We start from the raw sequence: 18,704 nt of genomic DNA, 5'->3' as shown, positions 1-18,704 counted from the left end.
ACTATGTTGGGCCATTATGATCTGGACAGCGCATCTTGACGGTTTCCTTCTCTGGGCTAGATGGCTACTCTTGGAAAGTCATCCGTGTATTTCTAAACCACTCAGCGGAACACTTCACGAGCCGCTGCATGCATGTATATACTGTTTGTAAAGAAAGGAAGGGGGTTGGGGGTTGGGGAGGTGCTGAGTCAGTGTATGAAATAGCAGGATAAATGGAAAGCGTCAATAAATTTGTAGTGGAATGGTTATCTATCGACGGCTGGTAGAACCGAAACCAGTACTCTCATGACGATTTGAATTGTTGGATCCAGATGACGATCCAGAACGACCACCCCATCCAGAACCTCCACGTCCGATGCTGCCATACCCATCGTTGTGGTGATTATGATGGTTTTGCTGGTTACGGCTACCGGCCCAATATCCTGCTGCGGCTCCTCCTGCGGCACCACTCCAGAACCCGGGTCTCCAAGTGTCAGATTGCGAAGAAGGCTTAGAACCGGGATATGGAGGTGGAGGGTCATCGCCGTCAGGACCCCATCCGGGGCCCCATCCTCCAGAGGACCATCCGTCGCGGCGGCGTCGCGGTCGGTTGGAGTTGCCGCCAGCCTCTTGTGCTCTGTAACAAGCCGAGTAAAGTATCCAGGCGAGAATAGAAACGAAGATAGTCGTGAAGAGTAGAGCCCCCCAATCAGTACCACCTCTGCCGTCATTAAACCATCCTCCGTTGGCGATATTTGGATAACGGCGTTCGCCCTTCCTTGTCAAAGCAACTCTGTATTCGACACCGCAACTACCCTTTAGAACATAGGGGTCGTCGGGAGAGTTGTAACCCTCACATATTACATCCGTAGTGACAAGCTTGAGCTCTTCTGGAAGTGAGGCAGTACAACTCCATTGAATATCCTCATCACCCCAGCCGGAGCCTTCATTGGTGCAGCGCATCACATCAACATCATAAAGTCCACAGAGCGCCTTCTTGGAGACACAGCGCAGTTGGGGAATGGCGCCAACACGGCGATGATTCGTCATGGCTCCGTTACCGCGGAGGGTGAGAGATCGCACATCAGAAAGCTTGATGGCATCCTTGGGGCGGGCGGCCAGCACAAAAGCCGGCAGTGCAAGTAGCCAGGCGAGAGAGCCAGGTATCATGATGTTTTGTGGGCTATGACGTTAAGTCGAATATGTGCCCGTATGCTTATCGCGAGATTCTGATACGGATCGGACGGCGAGGTTTTAGAAATGATGGGAGTTTAGGTTTTATTTTGGACAGAAGAAGACGTGTTGAGTTGGACACGTGCCGGAGCGATAAGAAGTCTAAAGATGGGCTTGAATGATGATGTGGCGATCTGTAGTCAGCTCTGATGATTTGTTCAGAGTCTGTGGTAGCATCCAATGAAAAGACGAATAGACGATTGTTGCCTAAGGCTTGAACTGGCAGTCATGAGGGCAAAGATGGCCAAACTCGTTATTGACAGCCGTAGAGAGACCTGGCCTCTAGCGATACCAAATACAGGTTCGTTTTCATAAGTCCAGTACAGTACTCGATTATCTCGCTAACTATGAACCTCCAAGGTTACTATGATGACATCCAATTTGTCCTAAATAAAGCCTCACATTAGGGTCTTTCGTTCGAGCGACTTCAGATATAGCAGCATAACGCAGTGTCGAGTAAAGGAGGAGAACACTAAGTAATGCGTTTTCTATTGCGTTCTGTGTAGTAAAAAGGCACAAAGTCCATACGATGGTGGATCACATCTGCATCATCCGGTCCTGGTCGTCGGAGTGAGGCTTCGCGACATACATACAACATCGAGCGGCGGCAAACCCGACAAGAATGCTTACAGCAATACAATCATAGCATCGTAAGCAAGTTTCTAAAATTTCTCTACTCAATAAGAAGGTTTTCATGCCATGTTACTGTTCCATCTTTGGGGCCATGGTCTATATAATGCAGGTGTTGAAGCTTGAGGTAATTGTTCAAGCTTTACGGTGTTATAACATAAGTTCTGTGACTTGCCTCAAAAACTTCAGAATTAGATAGATCCTCATCCACTCTTTTACTGAAATACTTTCGCAGAATCAATATACACTTCAGGTATATAGCGTCCTGCAAGAAACTATTTCACATGCCGCAGCTCCAGGGTGGATGTGATCCTAGCAGGGAGCATCCTCGTTTATCGCCCCATAGCCACGAAACAATCCTTTATGCGAAACTGTGGAACCTCACCTGAACGTATAGGCGTTCAGGCGTTACGAGAAATATTATTCTAGATGCCCTGGGAAGCCAGAAAGCCTCAGATCTTGAGACAGGTAGGGTATAGATGAAGCCCAAAATAAACTCACCAAAGACTCCCCTGACCTTATGCTAACTTACCTATATATTTCTATCATTTAGGGTTAAAGCCTTTAGTTTTCCTGTCTCCTCCAGAGTTCCAATGTCATCAACCTGACGGTTATAGCGGCGCAATACAAGGAGGCACTGTCATGCTTTGTCTCACACGAGTACCCCTCGAGAATACTCGATAGAACGGCCATGGGGTCAACTCAAATGCACCCGTCTTTGTGTTCAAGTCAACTCAAAACACTTATTGATTAAAGTCAAGTTTGGAAAAAGCTCAACTGACAAAAGCGGCAGCAGGATGCATCGTACTGGCAAAAGTCCTCCGAGCAAGGATGCTGATAGCATATGGCCTAGGATACAAGATCCTTCGCTCGACTACCTCTAATATTAGGCTCGCACGGGACGTGGAAGTTTTAAATACCCTCATGCAAGAATAATTCCCAACAACTAAGCCTCCTAGATGATCATCACTGAGAGTGTAAGGGCTAACCTTACAAACCGGCACTGATTTGGCGACTTGGGAACCTACATTAAAGAATAGAGCCCTAAACGTGAAGTGCACTGCCCGGGCAGCTTCCCACGTTCCACAGTATCTTTTCTTTCAACAGGAAGTTGTTCTGCAGTTGATGAGCAATACCGAGTTGCAGCCACCCATCTTCGCGAATGCGAGAATTGCGAAGCTGTTGGTTGTGCCCCGATGACAAGCCACGCAATCTAGAATTTATCGGATTTAGCGACCAACAACATTAACGGATACGAAAATGAGTTTAATGACCGGGATTCGGACTCGGGAGCTCCCGATCACCTCCTAGCTCTCATTCTATGCTGACAATCGGGAACCGGCGTCAAGAACTCACCGATTCCGATGATCACCATCAGTATTCAGCAGTTGACAGGATTGTAAGTTTACCCGAATCTTCTGAAGACCACATTCGCTATTGAACGAGATTGTTATTGCTCTTCTCATTATTGTGCAGCATACGGATCCATCTGTGCACCAAAGTGCTACCATACTCGAACTTCAATACCTCATCGAGGTGACATGAATCTGATGCACAACGGCTTGTGTATTGCAATGCTTGCCCCCTGTGATACGGCGCTGGGACATTCAACATCACTCTGGAGCCTGTTGCTTGTGCTGACTGACTTGTATGGCATACCTGAAGCTCGAGGCTTGTGGAGTGCTAGTGATTGTTGCGTCCAGTGACTCTTGTTGGATAACATAATTACATTGGCCTAATTGTGGCTTCGAAGCGTGCCGAAGTCCCGTGCTTATTATTTACCCGGCTCCGGTTTTAACTGTCTTTTAATAAAAGCTCCGAAGCCTGGAGTAGGCTACGTATGTAAGTAATAAAAGTGAACCGATAGTGGCAGATTGAAGCGAGCCCGGCGCTGTCCGAAAGCAGCAACCGTTTCGACGCCGCAGAAATGCTCCACAGAAGCTCGGCCGCCTAAGCTCTCTGCAATGAATACCTGTCTGATCGTAGTTAGGTTGGCTGGCGGGAAAAGGCAGGAGATATGAATGTGGGGCCAAGAATTACAGGACCCAGATAGACGACAAAGTATTATATTTCTTTTATAGAACAATCATGGAGTAAAAAATAACGAATTTTTCCTTCTTTCGGAATTATCAAAAGAATCAAATCGTAGAGCCATGTCGAACCCACATAGTTATAAGTCTAATTCTAATTCTAATACTAATAGCTTTCAGATGCGAAAGACTTGATTCATTGTCTGTCCTTTTCAACCTAACCGAGTTGAAGACTGTGAGTAAGCGCTGGATGCATTTTCGCTCCGTAGGATTACCCACCACGGGCTGTCGGACTACTGCGGGAGTCCGAGGGCAGATCCAATGATTCAAGATGGTCAGAGACAGACAGCCAGAGACAATATACGCGGTGAGATGACTCAAACAATCGGTACATCTGCAGCTTTTTGACCGGGAGGATTGTACAGTCTCCATCACAACGGGGTTCTCTGACTCCCAAGACATTGGATGCTGAGATCACACACAGATCAGAGATCCTTGTACTGGACCGGCTTACGGGGTCTTGAATACGCCTGAGCATGAGTGGCAAGTGACAATGGAACATTCTTTACCAAGGATGCTCCCCCCCAGGCTCCAATCTGCAAGAACCCCATATTTGAGCCGCCAATGAATGATTAGCGGATCAGACATTCGTTTAGCTGAAAAGGGAAGAGAAGCGTAATCGACCTCTGGACCAGGCGACTTTTTGTGTCCCGGGCCCGCGTCCGACAGCAAGGTACGCTAAGCCAGTCCAACAGACGTGGATGTGTTGCCCAAGCTCAGTTATTTAAATAAATTGTCCATTCATCTCGAGTCGCATTTTCTTGTGTTCTCGATCGAGAAATAAAACAGATCCTTCGCACACTGTTTCTCACCAACACAGTCCGTACTGATAGGAAGCTGCTCACCTGAGGCCTCATCGTTGCCCGTGCTGCAGCTTATTCGACTTGGACTCTATACGAAAAATACATGAACGATCAATACGCATGATTCGCTAATCTCGACGACAACCATATCAACTCAACACCCACTGGTGTTTCCTTTTCATTCAAGGGTGTTTCTTCACCCCGCCAATAACTTGCTGTACACCTACTCTTCTTAACCACTGTTAAGGTCTGGTTCTTCAATAACCGCATCATCACCATGACCGAGATTTCGGAAAAGGCAGCCGCTGCAACAAGCAGCAGCAATCCTTCGCGGCCATCGTCGTCAAGCCACAGCGGGAGTGGTTCAACCGACAAAGATGCAGTTCGCCCACACATGAAGTCTTCGAGCGACCCCGACAACGAAAATTTGGACTTGACAAAGGCCGATTCAGCAGTCATTGTGCCTCCCAAGGCAGAGAATATCGAGGATCACTATCGACACTTGCCACCTGACGAAGCCGAGGTGTTGCGACGCCAAGTCGTCAGCCCCGAAGTCAAGCAGGGCGTGGCTGTACTATACAGATATGCCTCCCGCAACGACATATTGATTATCCTGATCTCATCTATATGTTCCATTGCTGGCGGCGCGGCGCTTCTAATGAACAGACGAGTAGACAATTGCGTGTTTAGTGCTCAATCATCGGGTGCCATACTTAGTGTTTCACAGCATATCACAGGTAACTTAAGAATAACGCAAATCAAAAAATTTCATTCTGTAGAAAGCATGTTCCTCGTGAACGCCTTGATTATCCCCTTACCATAATATCCCTCGTGTCAAAGCAAAAAGTCGTGTTTTTTTTTTTTTTTTTTTTNTTTTTTTTTTTTAACCCTCCATCGATTCATCATCCTCCTGGGCAGGGCCGGCAGAGCCGGCAGGTGGGGCGGCGGGGGCGGGGGTGGCGGCCTGGGCGGGGGCGGCGGGAGCAGGAAGAGCCGCCGGAGCGCGCGGGGCAGCGGCGGGGGCAGCGGGGGCGGGCAGGAGACCAAGAAGTTGACCCAAAAGGGCCAGGGCCGCAGCCGAAGGCTGCTGCTGCTGCTGCTGCTGTTGTTGCTGTTGCTGCTGCTGGGGGGGCGCCACTCCCCCGCGGCGGCCAAGCGGGCGCGGCAAACACGGGCCACATGGCCATATCGTCGGCACTATAAATGAATTTAAATTAGCAACTTATTATAAAGTAATAAAGCAACAGAGCAACAGAGCAATAAAGTAACAGAATAATAATGCAAGACAGCAAGACAGCAAGACAGCAAGACAGCAAGACAGCAAGACAGCAAGACTGCAAGACTGCAAGACAGCAAGACTGCAAGACAGCAAGACTGCAAGACTGCAAGACAGCAAGACAGCAAGACAGCAAGACTGCAAGACAGCAAGACAGCAAGACTGCAAGACAGCAAGACAGCAAGACAGCAAGACTGCAAGACTGCAAGACTGCAAGACTGCAAGACTGCAAGACTGCAAGACTGCAAGAGAAGGTGAGAGTTGAAAAGCTTGAAAGCAGTTGTCTGATGAAGAGGTAAAAGGAGATTTGGCGTGGTGAAGTGCAGGAAACCAGAAGCACAGAGGCCATCATGCTCAAACCATTGGTACGGGAGTGATTCTGGCGCTAGACGAACTTTCATAGGCACAGATCGAAATGACCAAGAAAGAGCTCAAGCTCAAGTGCATGGAATCGTAACCAAAGGGAAGAGGCAGTAAAGAATAAATATACTTACATAGTTGCAGCGCACACGGCGCCGCCCACCACCAGCACCAGCACCGCCGACATTGATGGTATTATATTGCTATATATATGTGTTAGCATGTAGCTCTCATGTCTGCAGCAAGCTTCTTACGGCCATGGTCGACTTGAACGTGTGATTTCGATAGGTGTTTTGTCGACTTGAACGTGTGATTTCGATAGGTGCTTTGTCGACTTGAACGTTTGATTTCGATAGGTGCTTTTTCGACTTGAACGTGTGATTTCGATAGTTGCTTTGTCGACTTGAGCGTGTGATTTCGATAGATGTTTTGATCAGAGAAGAGGAAGCCATGGAGCGGGGTAATACGCAAGTGCACGTGATTCTGCCAGGCATCCATGAGGCAATCTTTTCAGGTATCAGCAGAACGTTTTGGCAAGAGCGACAGCCGGCAAGTGCACTCCACGGGGTTCATTATAACGGGCAGTACAGTACGTCTATGAAGTTTCTCCTTATTACAGGGGAGCATTTACATTTAAAAAATGAGCACAGTATACAATCTTAGCTAAATGTAATTATCGCGAATTTGTATGTTGGTGTTTTACGTCTTTAAAAATCGAGCTTTCCAAGTTTCGGACATTCGATCTTAGTGGTGTGACTTACAGGGTCCAGCGCGGGAGATGTGGCGCTAAAACCTCGTCAATGCAGGTACCCGAGACGTTACTCAACTGGGCCCAATAAGCCACTAAAATCCTCGACCCATCACAGAGAGCCCTGATCTCTCATTGAGTTACTATCGTTGAACTGACAAGTAGCTTTCTCCAAGCAGTGGATGCACATCAACTCGAACACGAGTACCGACCGATCTACAGGCCAACGCCTGTATAAGGATCACAGCTCTCGAGATGCATTTGGCGATAAGGATTAATATTATGGAGATATTGAAAAACTATAGCCAGCTCGTCCTCCGATATCGAAGACTTGTCGTGGGACTAGAGAAACATGTTCATAAGGTACATAGAATAAGATGCATTCGTGTATCAAGGTTGACGTGGAAGCCGGTTCGCCACCCTGGGAAACCTAGCTTCCATAAGTGGAGAAGACAGAGCTCATCGCCATGGATTTGCTGACGAGATCTCCACATCACCTTCGGCTGGGCACCCATCTGGCTGCCGATATGGAATGTAAGGTACCTGTTCAAGATCTCAACGGAGATGATGATTGCGTTTGAGCTTCTTGCCGATTAAAGTGAACCAACTTGGCCCTATCGCTATAGAATCAGACTACTGAAAGTGAGTTCAGGTATTTATTCTACCGCAAGCTTATCCCCTTCGATGTTCAACGCGTAGATATCAACTTATGCATATCGCACGGCCCGTCTCTATTATGTAATTGCCAGCCTCCCGGTATTCCTATACCTCTGACCACAGATGCATAAGCTAACCGCGAACATAGTAGTACCACTAAGCTCGTTTATTCCCCCATAGAGAAGACAATAATCACGTCCTTTACCACCGCCACGATGGATTTCGTTGACGGTTCATTCGACCCGACCTTTGTCAAATAGGTCAAGACTACTGAAACGGCCCTGGCCGAGGCCAGCTTATCACCGATCCCTACAATCCCTCTTTACCTTCCATCACCAACACTGTTCACGCAATCACGCCGCCGCCACGATGGATCTCATCGACGGTTCATTCGACCCGACCTTCGTTGACTACCTACCGAAACGGCCCTGGCCAAGGCCCAAACAAAAAAGGGCCAGCTTGTCACCGATCCCCACAATCGCTCTTTACCCTCCATCACCAACACTGTTCACGCTCACGCCGCCGCCACGATGGATCCCATCGACGGTTCATTCGAACCAACCTTTATCGAATGGGTCAAGACTACCGAAACGGCCCTGGCTGAGGCTTAGATAAAGAAGGGCCAGCTTGTCACCGATCATCTTGCAATGATACCGTCAACTGACACTGTTCACGCAATCATGCCGCCGCCACGATAGATCTTATCGACGGTTCATTTAACCCGACCTTCATCAAATGGGTTAAGATTACTGAAACGGCCCTGGCCGAGGCCCAGGTGAAGAAGGGCCAGCTTGTCACCGATCATCCTGCCAAGGATACCGAAACGGCCCTGGCTAAGGCCTAGGTAAAGAAGGGCCAGGTGAAGAAGGGCCAGCTTATTACCGAGTATCCTGCCAAGGATACCGTCAACCAAATCTTCATGATCCGAGCTAGGGGCAGAAAGAAAACTCAGGACCTTGATAATAAGCGATGGAAAGATGAGGTCAATTTAGCATAAACTTAGGGGACTCTTTGCTAGGTTCATTTTGACACTCTATATTGAGGTTCGGCGTTTTCTTGTTCCCTGAGGCCGAGCACTCGGGAAAGAGTTTGGGGTTGGTGGTGCCTGTGACAAAGCTGCCCCAATTCAGTGACAGCTCACAATTATCTCAGTCTTAGTTGGCTGGACAATAGCAAGCACAATGAACGAGAGAATGACAGCGATACAAATCGCCAAGCTCTCATAATAAACATAATTACTTCAAATCCGAATGGAGGAGAGAGTCGTCAGATACAAAGTAAATCATGAGAGGATTCTGCATTCGCAAGACAAAAGCCAACGAACCGTAACAAGAAGAAACAATAGTAACACAAATGATGTAAAGACTTTGACACGAGAGTGCCTCGCGCAAAACTTCCAACACCCTTGTCACATTAAAGAATAATATACTTGCAATGTTCCCTGTATTTGAACCCCACGACTCCAGTGCCGTATAACATGTCCATCTGCCAGATGTCAATATAACCCCGATTGTCCTTTCCTCAAAACCTCGTTTCATATCTCCCATCCCTGAACCGCGTGACCCCAATTGCCAAATGACATTTCTGTCTCCCAGATTACAAAGTACCCAGTTATCCTTCCATCATAGCCACGCCTCGCATCTTTATGAAATGATATTTGATAGCACTCATGCGATCAGTGTGCCGATGTGTAAACATTTAGCAAAGCCATAAACCCTAAGCCGTGCCAATTGAGGAACTTAGAGGCATGAAAAGAAACATATCGCACGTAACATAGAGTGGGATATGTGTGAGATACGTCGGATAGAGACAATGTTGGGTTGTTGCTTTTTGGGCAATGTCGAATAGTATGCTTGTATGGTGTATGTTGCAATCACAGTCGCGTACTCAATCGTTCAATGTAAGTGCGAGTGAGCTCACGGTTGTATCCGCGTGCTCTCGGCGCAGTCGGATGGGGCATGTGGAGACGGCATGGAAAAGGTAATCCCGACCGTATAATCAACAGTGCTGCTACAGGCGATGTATAAAAGACTGGTGACAAAACATCGTTCATGCGAGGAAGCGGCGGATTTTTGACGGCAATCGTAAGTGTCCGATATGAGAGATGACTGTGAGAACAGACCTGTGTCATGCCGTCAAGATAGAATATACGTCGCCCTGGTATTCCAGCGAATACGTGGTTGTTGAGACCATATCGAGTTGATGGCAATGGTGAACTAAGCACTCGAATGGCACGGTATCTGTAAACGTTTGTTGTCATGTATCGTGGCCGATGAAGGGCCTCCATGATGTCTCGAGGCTTCTTATGTATCCCGATGAGGAGGGCTCTGCATGTGTTGATAGTAATTGGATTGTAAAGGACTGGTGTTCTGCTGGAAGATATAGTCTAGATGATGAGTGTCTGATCGTTGGTGAAAAACCCAAGACGGTCGGCAGGATGATAATGGGGCCTGAGTATATCGTAATGATGGAACATTTGTGATCGTCGAAGCCCTGAGATTTGAGGGACAAAGATGTGGTGAACGTGAGCTTTCTCAATGAGACGATGATAAATTTCTGGGCGTTATTTGAAGGACGATGGTCTGTCTTAAAATAATGTCGCGGTGCATAAAGAAACAGAGGGACCTCCTTGATACCCTATAGTTTCATCGACTGTCCTGTCAAGGAACTTTGTATGTGTTGACCTTGATGATTAACCCAATATGTTGATTCGTTTGGCATGGTCGTGGCGGTCAAACCTAACCCAGTGCCACGAGATTGTTCATCGGCTTCAGATTTTAACGACACAAGCTCATCGGGGATGAATTATGGCGCTTGTGTGGTTTGATCCAAGCCTATCGAACAGGATGAATTGTTGAATCTGCGTGGTTTGGTGACCTAAGCTCGGTTCTGATTCATTGATGATGAACTGTGAGATATGTGTGGTATAACCCAAGCTCATTAAACAGATGAATTGCGGGGTCTGAGCGGTTTTGGTGACCTAAGCTTGGTTTTGATGAACCAAGCTCATCGAATAGGATGAATTGCGGGATCTGCGTGATTTTGGTGACCTAAGCTTGGTTTTGATGAACCAAGCTCATCGAATAGGATGCATTGCGGTATCTGGGTGTATTTGCTAGAGCCTCTTTCACCGGGCACGATCACATGTTGCAATTGGTATTGATGTGAGTCGAAAAAAAACTCTTGTCACTATTGTGCGGCTGGAAGTTATTGGTGTTGCTGACAAAGGTTGAGAAACTCCTGCCGCTTTGCTGCGGCTGCAAGTTGCTGGTGTTGATGATAAAGGTCGAGAAACTCTTGTCGTTTTGCTGAGGCTTGAAGCCTCCGGCGAATACTGAGTAAGTCAAAGTATCTTCTGCTATGAAGATCATTTTCGCAGAGTTGATGAGCTGCGCCGTCTTTAAGACGGACCGCATCCTCTGCAGTTGAATCGCGAAACGACTTGTGGTCCATAGTGATACTCATGGAGATCATTTTCGTGTAGTGGATGAGCTGCGCCGTCTTCAGACGGACCGCATCCTCTGCAGTTGAATCGCGAAACGACTTGTGGTCCATAGTGATACTCATGGAGATCATTTTCGTGTAGTGGATGAGCTGCGCCGTCTTCAGACGGATCGCATCCTCTGCAGTCGTATCGCGAAACGTCTTGCGCTGCGGGCAGCCTAGCACTCCCTGATCGATCTGATAAAACCCTGCGCGATTTAGGTAGCTTCATGAGGTCAATCCGACTGCCACCTTGAATTGAACCAAACGAGGCCCTTTCAATCAAAGCTGGAATGCTCACTGTGACTTATCTGCGCCTTGTATAAGTTATGAGCCCGGGAGGCCATAATGGTCTGTAATTTCCGAATTGCGCAGTCACCACTCGAAACCTATCGAGAGATAGACGGAGGGTGTAACAAGAGCTGAAACAGGAGTGACATTTTTCTCATATGGAATATTTTCTGCAGAAAGTCGGGGGTGTGCTGAACAAAATATGAGCCACTGCCTTAGGCACGTAGTGTAGGAAGGGGCCTTGCGTTTTTCGAGCGCCTCGGCAGGTGGTTGTGTAAAACATCTTTTGCAACGAAGATAATTTTCAGCCAGTAAACACTATATAAAATGCCGCAGTCCCGAGCAACTGTTTGAAGTCGATTGTAGCGGCATCTCAATGGACGTTTCCATCGCATCGTGTTAGAACGGCATAACTGAGAAGGTGCCAAGTTTGAAAGATGAATGCGGCTTAATCCAATGTGATTTATTGTTGCTGATGTGGTGATGAAAGAAACGATTCGAAATGCATGGTCAGATGTTGCTATACTGAATCTCCTTCCCCTAGCGTAGCGCTCTCGAGATTGCTGGTGGTTTAGATGGAATGATAGACGTCCTGGAACTTTGGAGCGTCTCGGTGGTTGAGGCGCTCTGATTTTGAGATTTCCGGGTGATCAGGATGTTCCGACTTGATAGTTATCAGCCTGGATACTGCGCATGGTTGAAACGAATGATCAAAATATCAGGGTGGCCTTAGAAGGGTGAACGGTTTTCTTCCCATACACCCTATAACTTTTTGATGTCACGGCAATCAAGGCGACGTTGCTCCGATTTTGTCGGTCGGTGGCAGTCGGATACTGCACTCCGTGATTGACATTCTGTCTAGGCAGGTCGCCACAGAAGTAGCACTATGCTGTCCACAGCGCGAGTTATATGCGAGAGAGGTTGCATAATACGGGACAGTTATGCATCACTCGAGGAATATGTTGCAGATGGAGCCATTTTCTTGGTAGGGTGTGTCGCGGTCCAGGAGTGCGTTATGTTGGAAGAACGCAGCCAGTGGTCAGAGTGTCAACTGGAAGGCTTGCCTGGTTTGCAGACACTGTCGCTTTGAGAGTCGATCGACGTGTTTCGACTTTCTCAGTGAGTAGCATGACAATATATATCGTGTTTGATAGTCTGTCAGAAGGCAGTTGGTGGTAAAAGGTCCGATTGGAAGGCTTGCCAGTTTTCCATACACTGCAAATATATAATAAGGATGCTCTTGTTCCCTCGCTTGGCAGTATATTACTGCAGCCTGGTGTTCTGACGAGAGGATATAAGTGATAATGAACTGTTGCTGATCACAAGGCTGGCTGATGGGCGGAAACCTGGGTGCTCGGCAGGGCTGTAGATGCCGCCTGTTCTGGAATCGGAAAGGTGAGGTTGGCGGTGAGAGGTTCCCGGTGACAGGCTTCTTATCCAAGTACAGAAATGGAGATGCTGGGCAGCTGGACGAGTCACAGCATAAACAACACTCGCATCATAGAGTAAGTCATAGACAAGATAAATTGCTCTGTAGGACGCGTTCCGGTGCCACCGCGGAGTTCGGTGCCGCGCTTTCTAAAATCGGAAGATGCTAGTATTGGACTTTTTGGCGAGATGCTTCTGAGCGCGAGGACGGAAATCTGAATGTGGGGCAGGGCGCTTGATGCCACCCTGCCAAAAGTCCGAAGGTGCAGTTGGCGGTGAGAAGCTTTTGATTGGAGATGACGGATCTCGACAGGATGTTCTCAGCCGGATAGAGGGAGATGACTGCCTGACTGAAGTGGTTCGGAAAACATCCACATTTAGGTTGGCGGACATGCTAACTATCCTCAGATCAGGGAAGAGTGGTAAGGCACGCTTCAATAGTGCTAGAAGTAGATCTGTCGGGATGGTGCAGCATATCTTTAAGGTGAACAGCCTCTGGTTGATAAAACCATGTAGATAAGGGAAGTCGGCATAAACAGATCCGTAACTTCGGGATGAGGATTGGCTCTAAAGGTTGGGCACGTTGGGCCTCGGGCGCTTATGGCCTCATCAACAGGAAGCATTTCATGAAAATATCCACGTTCGGCGTGGCGGGCATGATGGCCATCTTCAGATCAGGAAAAAGTGGCAAGGCGCGCTTCAAAAGTTCTAGAAGTAGATCTGTCGGGATGGTGCGCGCTCATGGGCCTTATCAACAAGTTTCGGTAAAGAGGTTTTTGGTGAAGGAGTTTTTGACTGAGGGGTAAAAGGAGGAGAATGGATGACTTGTTCGAAAGCCTTCAATGAAAGGAGTACAGCTGCCCCGCTCATGCTTATTTCGACGGGAAACGTGGAATGTTCCATTCTGTCTGGTCTGATCGCTCTGCCAGAAAGCAGTGACTAATGTGTGGATAGGAAAGGAGGGCTTTCAAGGCACCACGAGGAGTGGGATGCGCCCACGTATTGGGTGTCCTGACCCCGGGGCTTGTTGTTGGCTGGATCAGGTATTGCTTGCAGACTTGGGTGTTCTGATAAAGGCTTGGGTACTTAGAGCTGACAAGAACCTTTGATCGCTAATGGCGAGTTTCGAGATGCTGATCGGCTTGAGATCCTTCTCAGGGATGGTGTAGGGTGCATGTTGACGAGAACCTTAGATTCCTAATGGTGAGTTTTAAGATGCTGATCGGCTTAAGATCCTTCTCCGGGATGGTATAGGGTGCATGTTGATAAGAACCTTTACTCCCTAATGGTGGGTTTCGAGACGCATCTCGGAGATGCTGATCGGCTTGAGATCCTTCTCAGGGATGGTGCAGGGTGGATAAGGCGCTTCAATAGTGATGACAGGGAGAGTAGGCCTTTGATCCCTAATGGTGAGTTTCGATATGCTGGTCAGCTTGAGATGCTGATTGGCTTGAGATCCTTCTCAGAGATGGTGCAGGGTGGATAAGGCACTTTAACAATGGTGATAGGGAGAGCTCTTAGAGTTCAGGAGAGTGTAGTTGCTTCTGTGGGCTATTTGGATAAATCTGCCAGCAGGGGATAAGCCAGGCGTGATTATGGCCTTGCCAAGTGCTTGGATTATGAAGATTTGGTTGACGGTATCCTTGGCAGGGTGATTGTTGAGGCTTCTCTGGGTCTCGCGTTGGCGATTTGCCTCTGAGGGTAACTGCATTGTGGGATTGGGATTGGTTCTGTCTGGCTGCTTTCTCTGGACTTATTGGCACCGATAAATCGAGCCTTTCAATTTTTGGTGGGGTTTGCTTTGCTTGGTGGTTTATTGTTGCGGAAGGCTTCAATGTCGCATGGCGACTGCCTTAAGGTAAAGGGTGTATGGAGTTCTTTGAGTGTTTCTTGTAAGGTGAGTAAAATGTTTTTTTGTATACGGGACCTTGTGAGTTTCTGCCGTATATATGCTGGTAAAAATGACTTGCTTTGCTTTTGCGTGTTTTATGTGGAGGAAAGGTCTTGGACCTGCGATTTGATCCTCTGGCGCTCAGAGATCGTAAGGCCAGATGTCCGCTTCTGTACCGGATATCCCTGAATATTTGCAGTGAAGGCCTGCCGGCTGGTGAAGGTTCGAGTCTTTTTAGTTGGGGAAGTTCCTCATTTGTGGTGCGAGAATAGGCTTGGCTTCTTGGTGGATGAGATGTTTGAATGGGGGAAGTTGAATGGGTGCTTGATTTGAGGTTACTGCATGGAATTGGCAGCGCTGATCCATTGAGATGGGAGGAATCGCCGTCAGTGTTGGGTATCCATGTGGCGTGGGTGGTATGTACCCTCGTCAAGACAGTGATGGCTTGAAGGGGATCCTTTCGTTGTTGATGCAGTTGGTCTTTTGGTGTTGTAATCCTTTGCCCTACTCCATAAAGGCAGGGCTTGCTTGCGACAGTTCGAGGAACTTGGCACCATGTTGGAGAGGGTTGGCGAGACAATGCCATCATATAAGAACAATCCCATAAAACGCCAAACGCCAAACGCCAAACGCCAGACGCCAGACGCCAGACGGAACGCAATACAAGAACAACCCCATACAAGAACAACCCCATACAACGCCAAACGCCAAACGCCAACAAAAAAACAAAAAAAACAAAAAAACAAAAAAACAAAAAACAAAAAAAACAAACAAAACAAAACAAAAAAAAGGAAAAGGCCTTCCTGTATAACTAAAGACCTGAGGTCCTCCTGATGCTTGTGACTAGAACCAGCTACGGAGTAGACTGATTCCCTGCCTGACTAAAGACTCGAAGTCTTCCTGAGGTTTGTGACTAGAGCCAGCTACAGAGTAGACTGACCCCCTGCATAACTAAAGACCTGAGGTCCTCCTGATGCTTGATGACTAGAACCAGCTACAGAGTAGACTGATCCCCTGCCTGACTAAAGACTCGAAGTCTTCCTAAGGATTGTGACTAGGGCCAGCTACAGAGTAGACTGACCCCCTGCATAACTAAAGACCTGAGGTCCTCCTGATGCTTGGTGACTAAAGGCCGACCTACCTGGGTTGCGCGATGTTCTGTGGCATGATGAATGTGCTTGTACCGAGTATCATTGAAACGTTCAACGGGTCCACCGACTTTGTGGTCGTTCCTCACCGTCATGCTTGGTAAAGTAATCATGGCAGGGTCTGCATCTGAACGTTCCCTCCGCAGCCTCATTCTTACGCCAATTCAAACTTTTCCCATTTGGGTCTTGAACTTGGCCGCAATTGGAGCAAGACCTGCCTGCTTGTTGTGGTTTCCTACCCGTTTTGACCTCCCCACTTGGCCGATCGACGCCATTGTTTTTGAGGTATGACGAGCACCTGGAGCACCTCCATTCGACTGTTCCTGTAGCTGTCACCCTGCTTTTCCAGTGGATCTTAGCGCCACCAGGAACCTGCACTCTGTCACAGTCGGGATTGCAGCAAGACCTATTATCAGCAGCGGGCGCAGGTTGCTCTGCCGGTCGATCTTCGCCATTATGGTTCTTTTGGTAGGCAGCACATGTAGGACATCTCCATTTTGTCTTATCGAGAATGTCAGTACGAAAATGCCCCTTCTCATCGCTGCCCTCAACTTTGCGGCAGTTGGGGTTGTTGCAAACCCTAGCACCTCGCGATTTGACGTAATGAGTAGTATTCGAAGTGCGGAGCTCGCCATTATGCTTCCTTGCGTATTGATAACATGCGCCACAGATTCTGTCTGACAGACTGCCGTCAAGTGTCACAAACTTTTGCTTCTTGCCGTGGAAGAACTTGGGCCGCTTGCAATTGCTGCACTCGTTCACAACAATCATTCCGCCGTTGACACCCTGTGCAATAGACCAAGCCAGGTTCAAGCTCTGGGTGTGGAAATCGGGGAGTTCCAAATTGCTTCTTAGGCGGTCGATTAGAACGTACTTTGCCTCGGAAAAGACTCCCTGGAGGGTCCTGTCGATAAGAGGCGTATTGGAGCGATGTACTAGTCCCAGGTATACCATGAGTATACCTTCCAGAAAGACAGGAAGCCACCTATCAATATCGTTGGGGTTGTCGAGCGAGTCGACGACGAAAGGGTTAGACCATACACCAACAATGCGGAGGTTAGGGGCGACATCTGGTTGCTTGGTGAAGTCATAGTGAACAGACTTCTCTTTCACCTTGCCATCGGAGCCCGCTTCATGAGTACGTATTCGTGTGTATGCTCCGAATTTGCTGATGGTAGATCCCAAATAAACCTTTGTCGGTGCCTCTTTCCCAAGCTGTGCGTCGGGCTTGATAGATTTGACTGGTTTCCCCCTGACTCCAGGCAATCGTGTGATGTTGTTAACTCCAGCACGCACAGGGACATCTGTGTATGTCAGGCGGTGGGAAAAGGAGTGAGGCACTTTAGGTAGATCAAGAAGATCCATTGGCCTGAGGTTTTTCTTGCCGAAAATCTTTTGGACACATTTCGGCATGTGCTCAAATAGGTTGTCGATCAGTTGCTGTATATCGACTCGTGCAAGGATGCTTCTGAACTGGGATGTGGTATGTCGCTCAGAAACAGGTGATTTGAACCAGGCTTTTAATGAGCCGTTCTCATTTTCACGGGCCCAGTTGCATATACGCTCCACGATGATTTTCAAGGTTTCCCGGAAACGTAGTAGATCTGGATCATCATCATTGACTGGGTTTGCCCGATTGAAGTCGGAGATCCATTGCTCAGCAGTATCAATTGATATGCGAGCCCTCTTGTTTGACTGATGAGTCTCCAGCTCATCGTCGTCGTCAACCTCTGGTTCTTCGGGAGGGACTTCACAAGGGTCGAGAGGAAGTTCGCTGAGGTCGAAGCATTCTTGTTCAAGCTCGCCCTCGACGAGGAATTCTTCGTCTTCCTCGATTTCACTCAGTTCAAACTCTGAGTCTTCATATGTGACTGTAAGAGAGTCTGATATATTGTTAGTACTGTAGTTATGTGGGATTCACAGTAAACTTACCACGAATCTTCTTCGAAGATGCTGGTGTTGCTCATGCTCGAGCAGACATCTTTCTTCGACTCTGGGTATACTTTGCTGTATCCCGGTCATCATCGTATTCGTCGTCTTCGTCGTCATCCCATTCTTGGGGGACCTTTGCGTGCATGGAACTCGATTCTCCCTGCTCCTCCTCAGACCTCTTCTCATCATGTTCCTTCGCATCACCAGTTTGGCGAGAGGCAAGTCTTCCAGATCGACGAGGCATCTTGGGGGAGAAGTGATGAGGAATTTCTTAAAGTAAGGTCTTGGGCTTTGGGCTTTGGGCTTGGGATTTGGTCTTGAGCTTTCAGTGTACACGCAGCTGTTCTGATGAATCTTGTAAAAGTCATGTCGAGCAAAGGACGGGGATGGGATTAAGAGGCCTCTGGCCTGGGTTCCTTCCCATCTCATGAGATATGAGCTTCTGGAAGTAACGGCCAACATATTGGGCAGGAGATGGGGTGAAACCCATGAGTTGGGAAGGACCTACACGAGCCATTACGAGTTGCAGAAGAAGGACGACTACGACGGAAGGAACTGTGAGAGGCCACGATACAGACATAAAGTCTACCACTTACAGCATTATAACTGTAAGAATAAACAGTAAGTCAATGTATATTAACGAGAAAACAATTCATCAAAATAGAGACAGTAGACATGCCATACAAGTGGCATCTTGGAATTAGACAGCACAATACTTCTAGAAAGCCTTCCGCCTGGCATGAGTTTATCTCAGC

General features: G+C 47.9%; 4 protein-coding genes; 1 reads left to right on the top strand and 3 right to left on the bottom strand.

The window, feature by feature from the left end:
- Positions 1-249: 249 nt before the first annotated feature.
- Positions 250-1,149, bottom strand: FFUJ_03100 (uncharacterized protein; the record flags this gene model as incomplete). Its single annotated transcript, XM_023574910.1, has 1 exon — positions 250-1,149. One exon carries the CDS (start codon positions 1,147-1,149, stop codon positions 250-252), a length of 900 nt encoding a protein of 299 aa, XP_023428184.1.
- A 3,863-nt stretch (positions 1,150-5,012) lies between these two features.
- On the top strand, positions 5,013-5,558 carry FFUJ_03099 (related to multidrug resistance protein; the record flags this gene model as incomplete). Its single annotated transcript, XM_023574909.1, has 1 exon — positions 5,013-5,558. The coding sequence occupies one exon, from the start codon at positions 5,013-5,015 to the stop codon at positions 5,556-5,558; it is 546 nt and encodes a 181-aa protein (XP_023428183.1).
- A 5,425-nt stretch (positions 5,559-10,983) lies between these two features.
- FFUJ_03098 (uncharacterized protein) lies at positions 10,984-11,606 on the bottom strand (the record flags this gene model as incomplete). XM_023574908.1 has 2 exons in its annotated part: positions 10,984-11,468; positions 11,561-11,606. 2 exons carry the CDS (start codon positions 11,604-11,606, stop codon positions 10,984-10,986), a joined length of 531 nt encoding a protein of 176 aa, XP_023428182.1.
- A 4,465-nt stretch (positions 11,607-16,071) lies between these two features.
- On the bottom strand, positions 16,072-18,193 carry FFUJ_03097 (uncharacterized protein; the record flags this gene model as incomplete). XM_023574906.1 has 2 exons in its annotated part: positions 16,072-17,900; positions 18,010-18,193. The coding sequence occupies 2 exons, from the start codon at positions 18,191-18,193 to the stop codon at positions 16,072-16,074; spliced, it is 2,013 nt and encodes a 670-aa protein (XP_023428181.1).
- Between the last annotated feature and the right edge of the window lie 511 nt (positions 18,194-18,704).

The sequence above is a fragment of the Fusarium fujikuroi genome, chromosome FFUJ_chr03, assembly GCF_900079805.1.
Source record: "Fusarium fujikuroi IMI 58289 draft genome, chromosome FFUJ_chr03".
Classification (NCBI taxonomy): domain Eukaryota; kingdom Fungi; phylum Ascomycota; class Sordariomycetes; order Hypocreales; family Nectriaceae; genus Fusarium; species Fusarium fujikuroi.
Note: the sequence above shows the minus strand (reverse complement) of the source record. Positions and strands in the feature narration are given on the sequence as shown.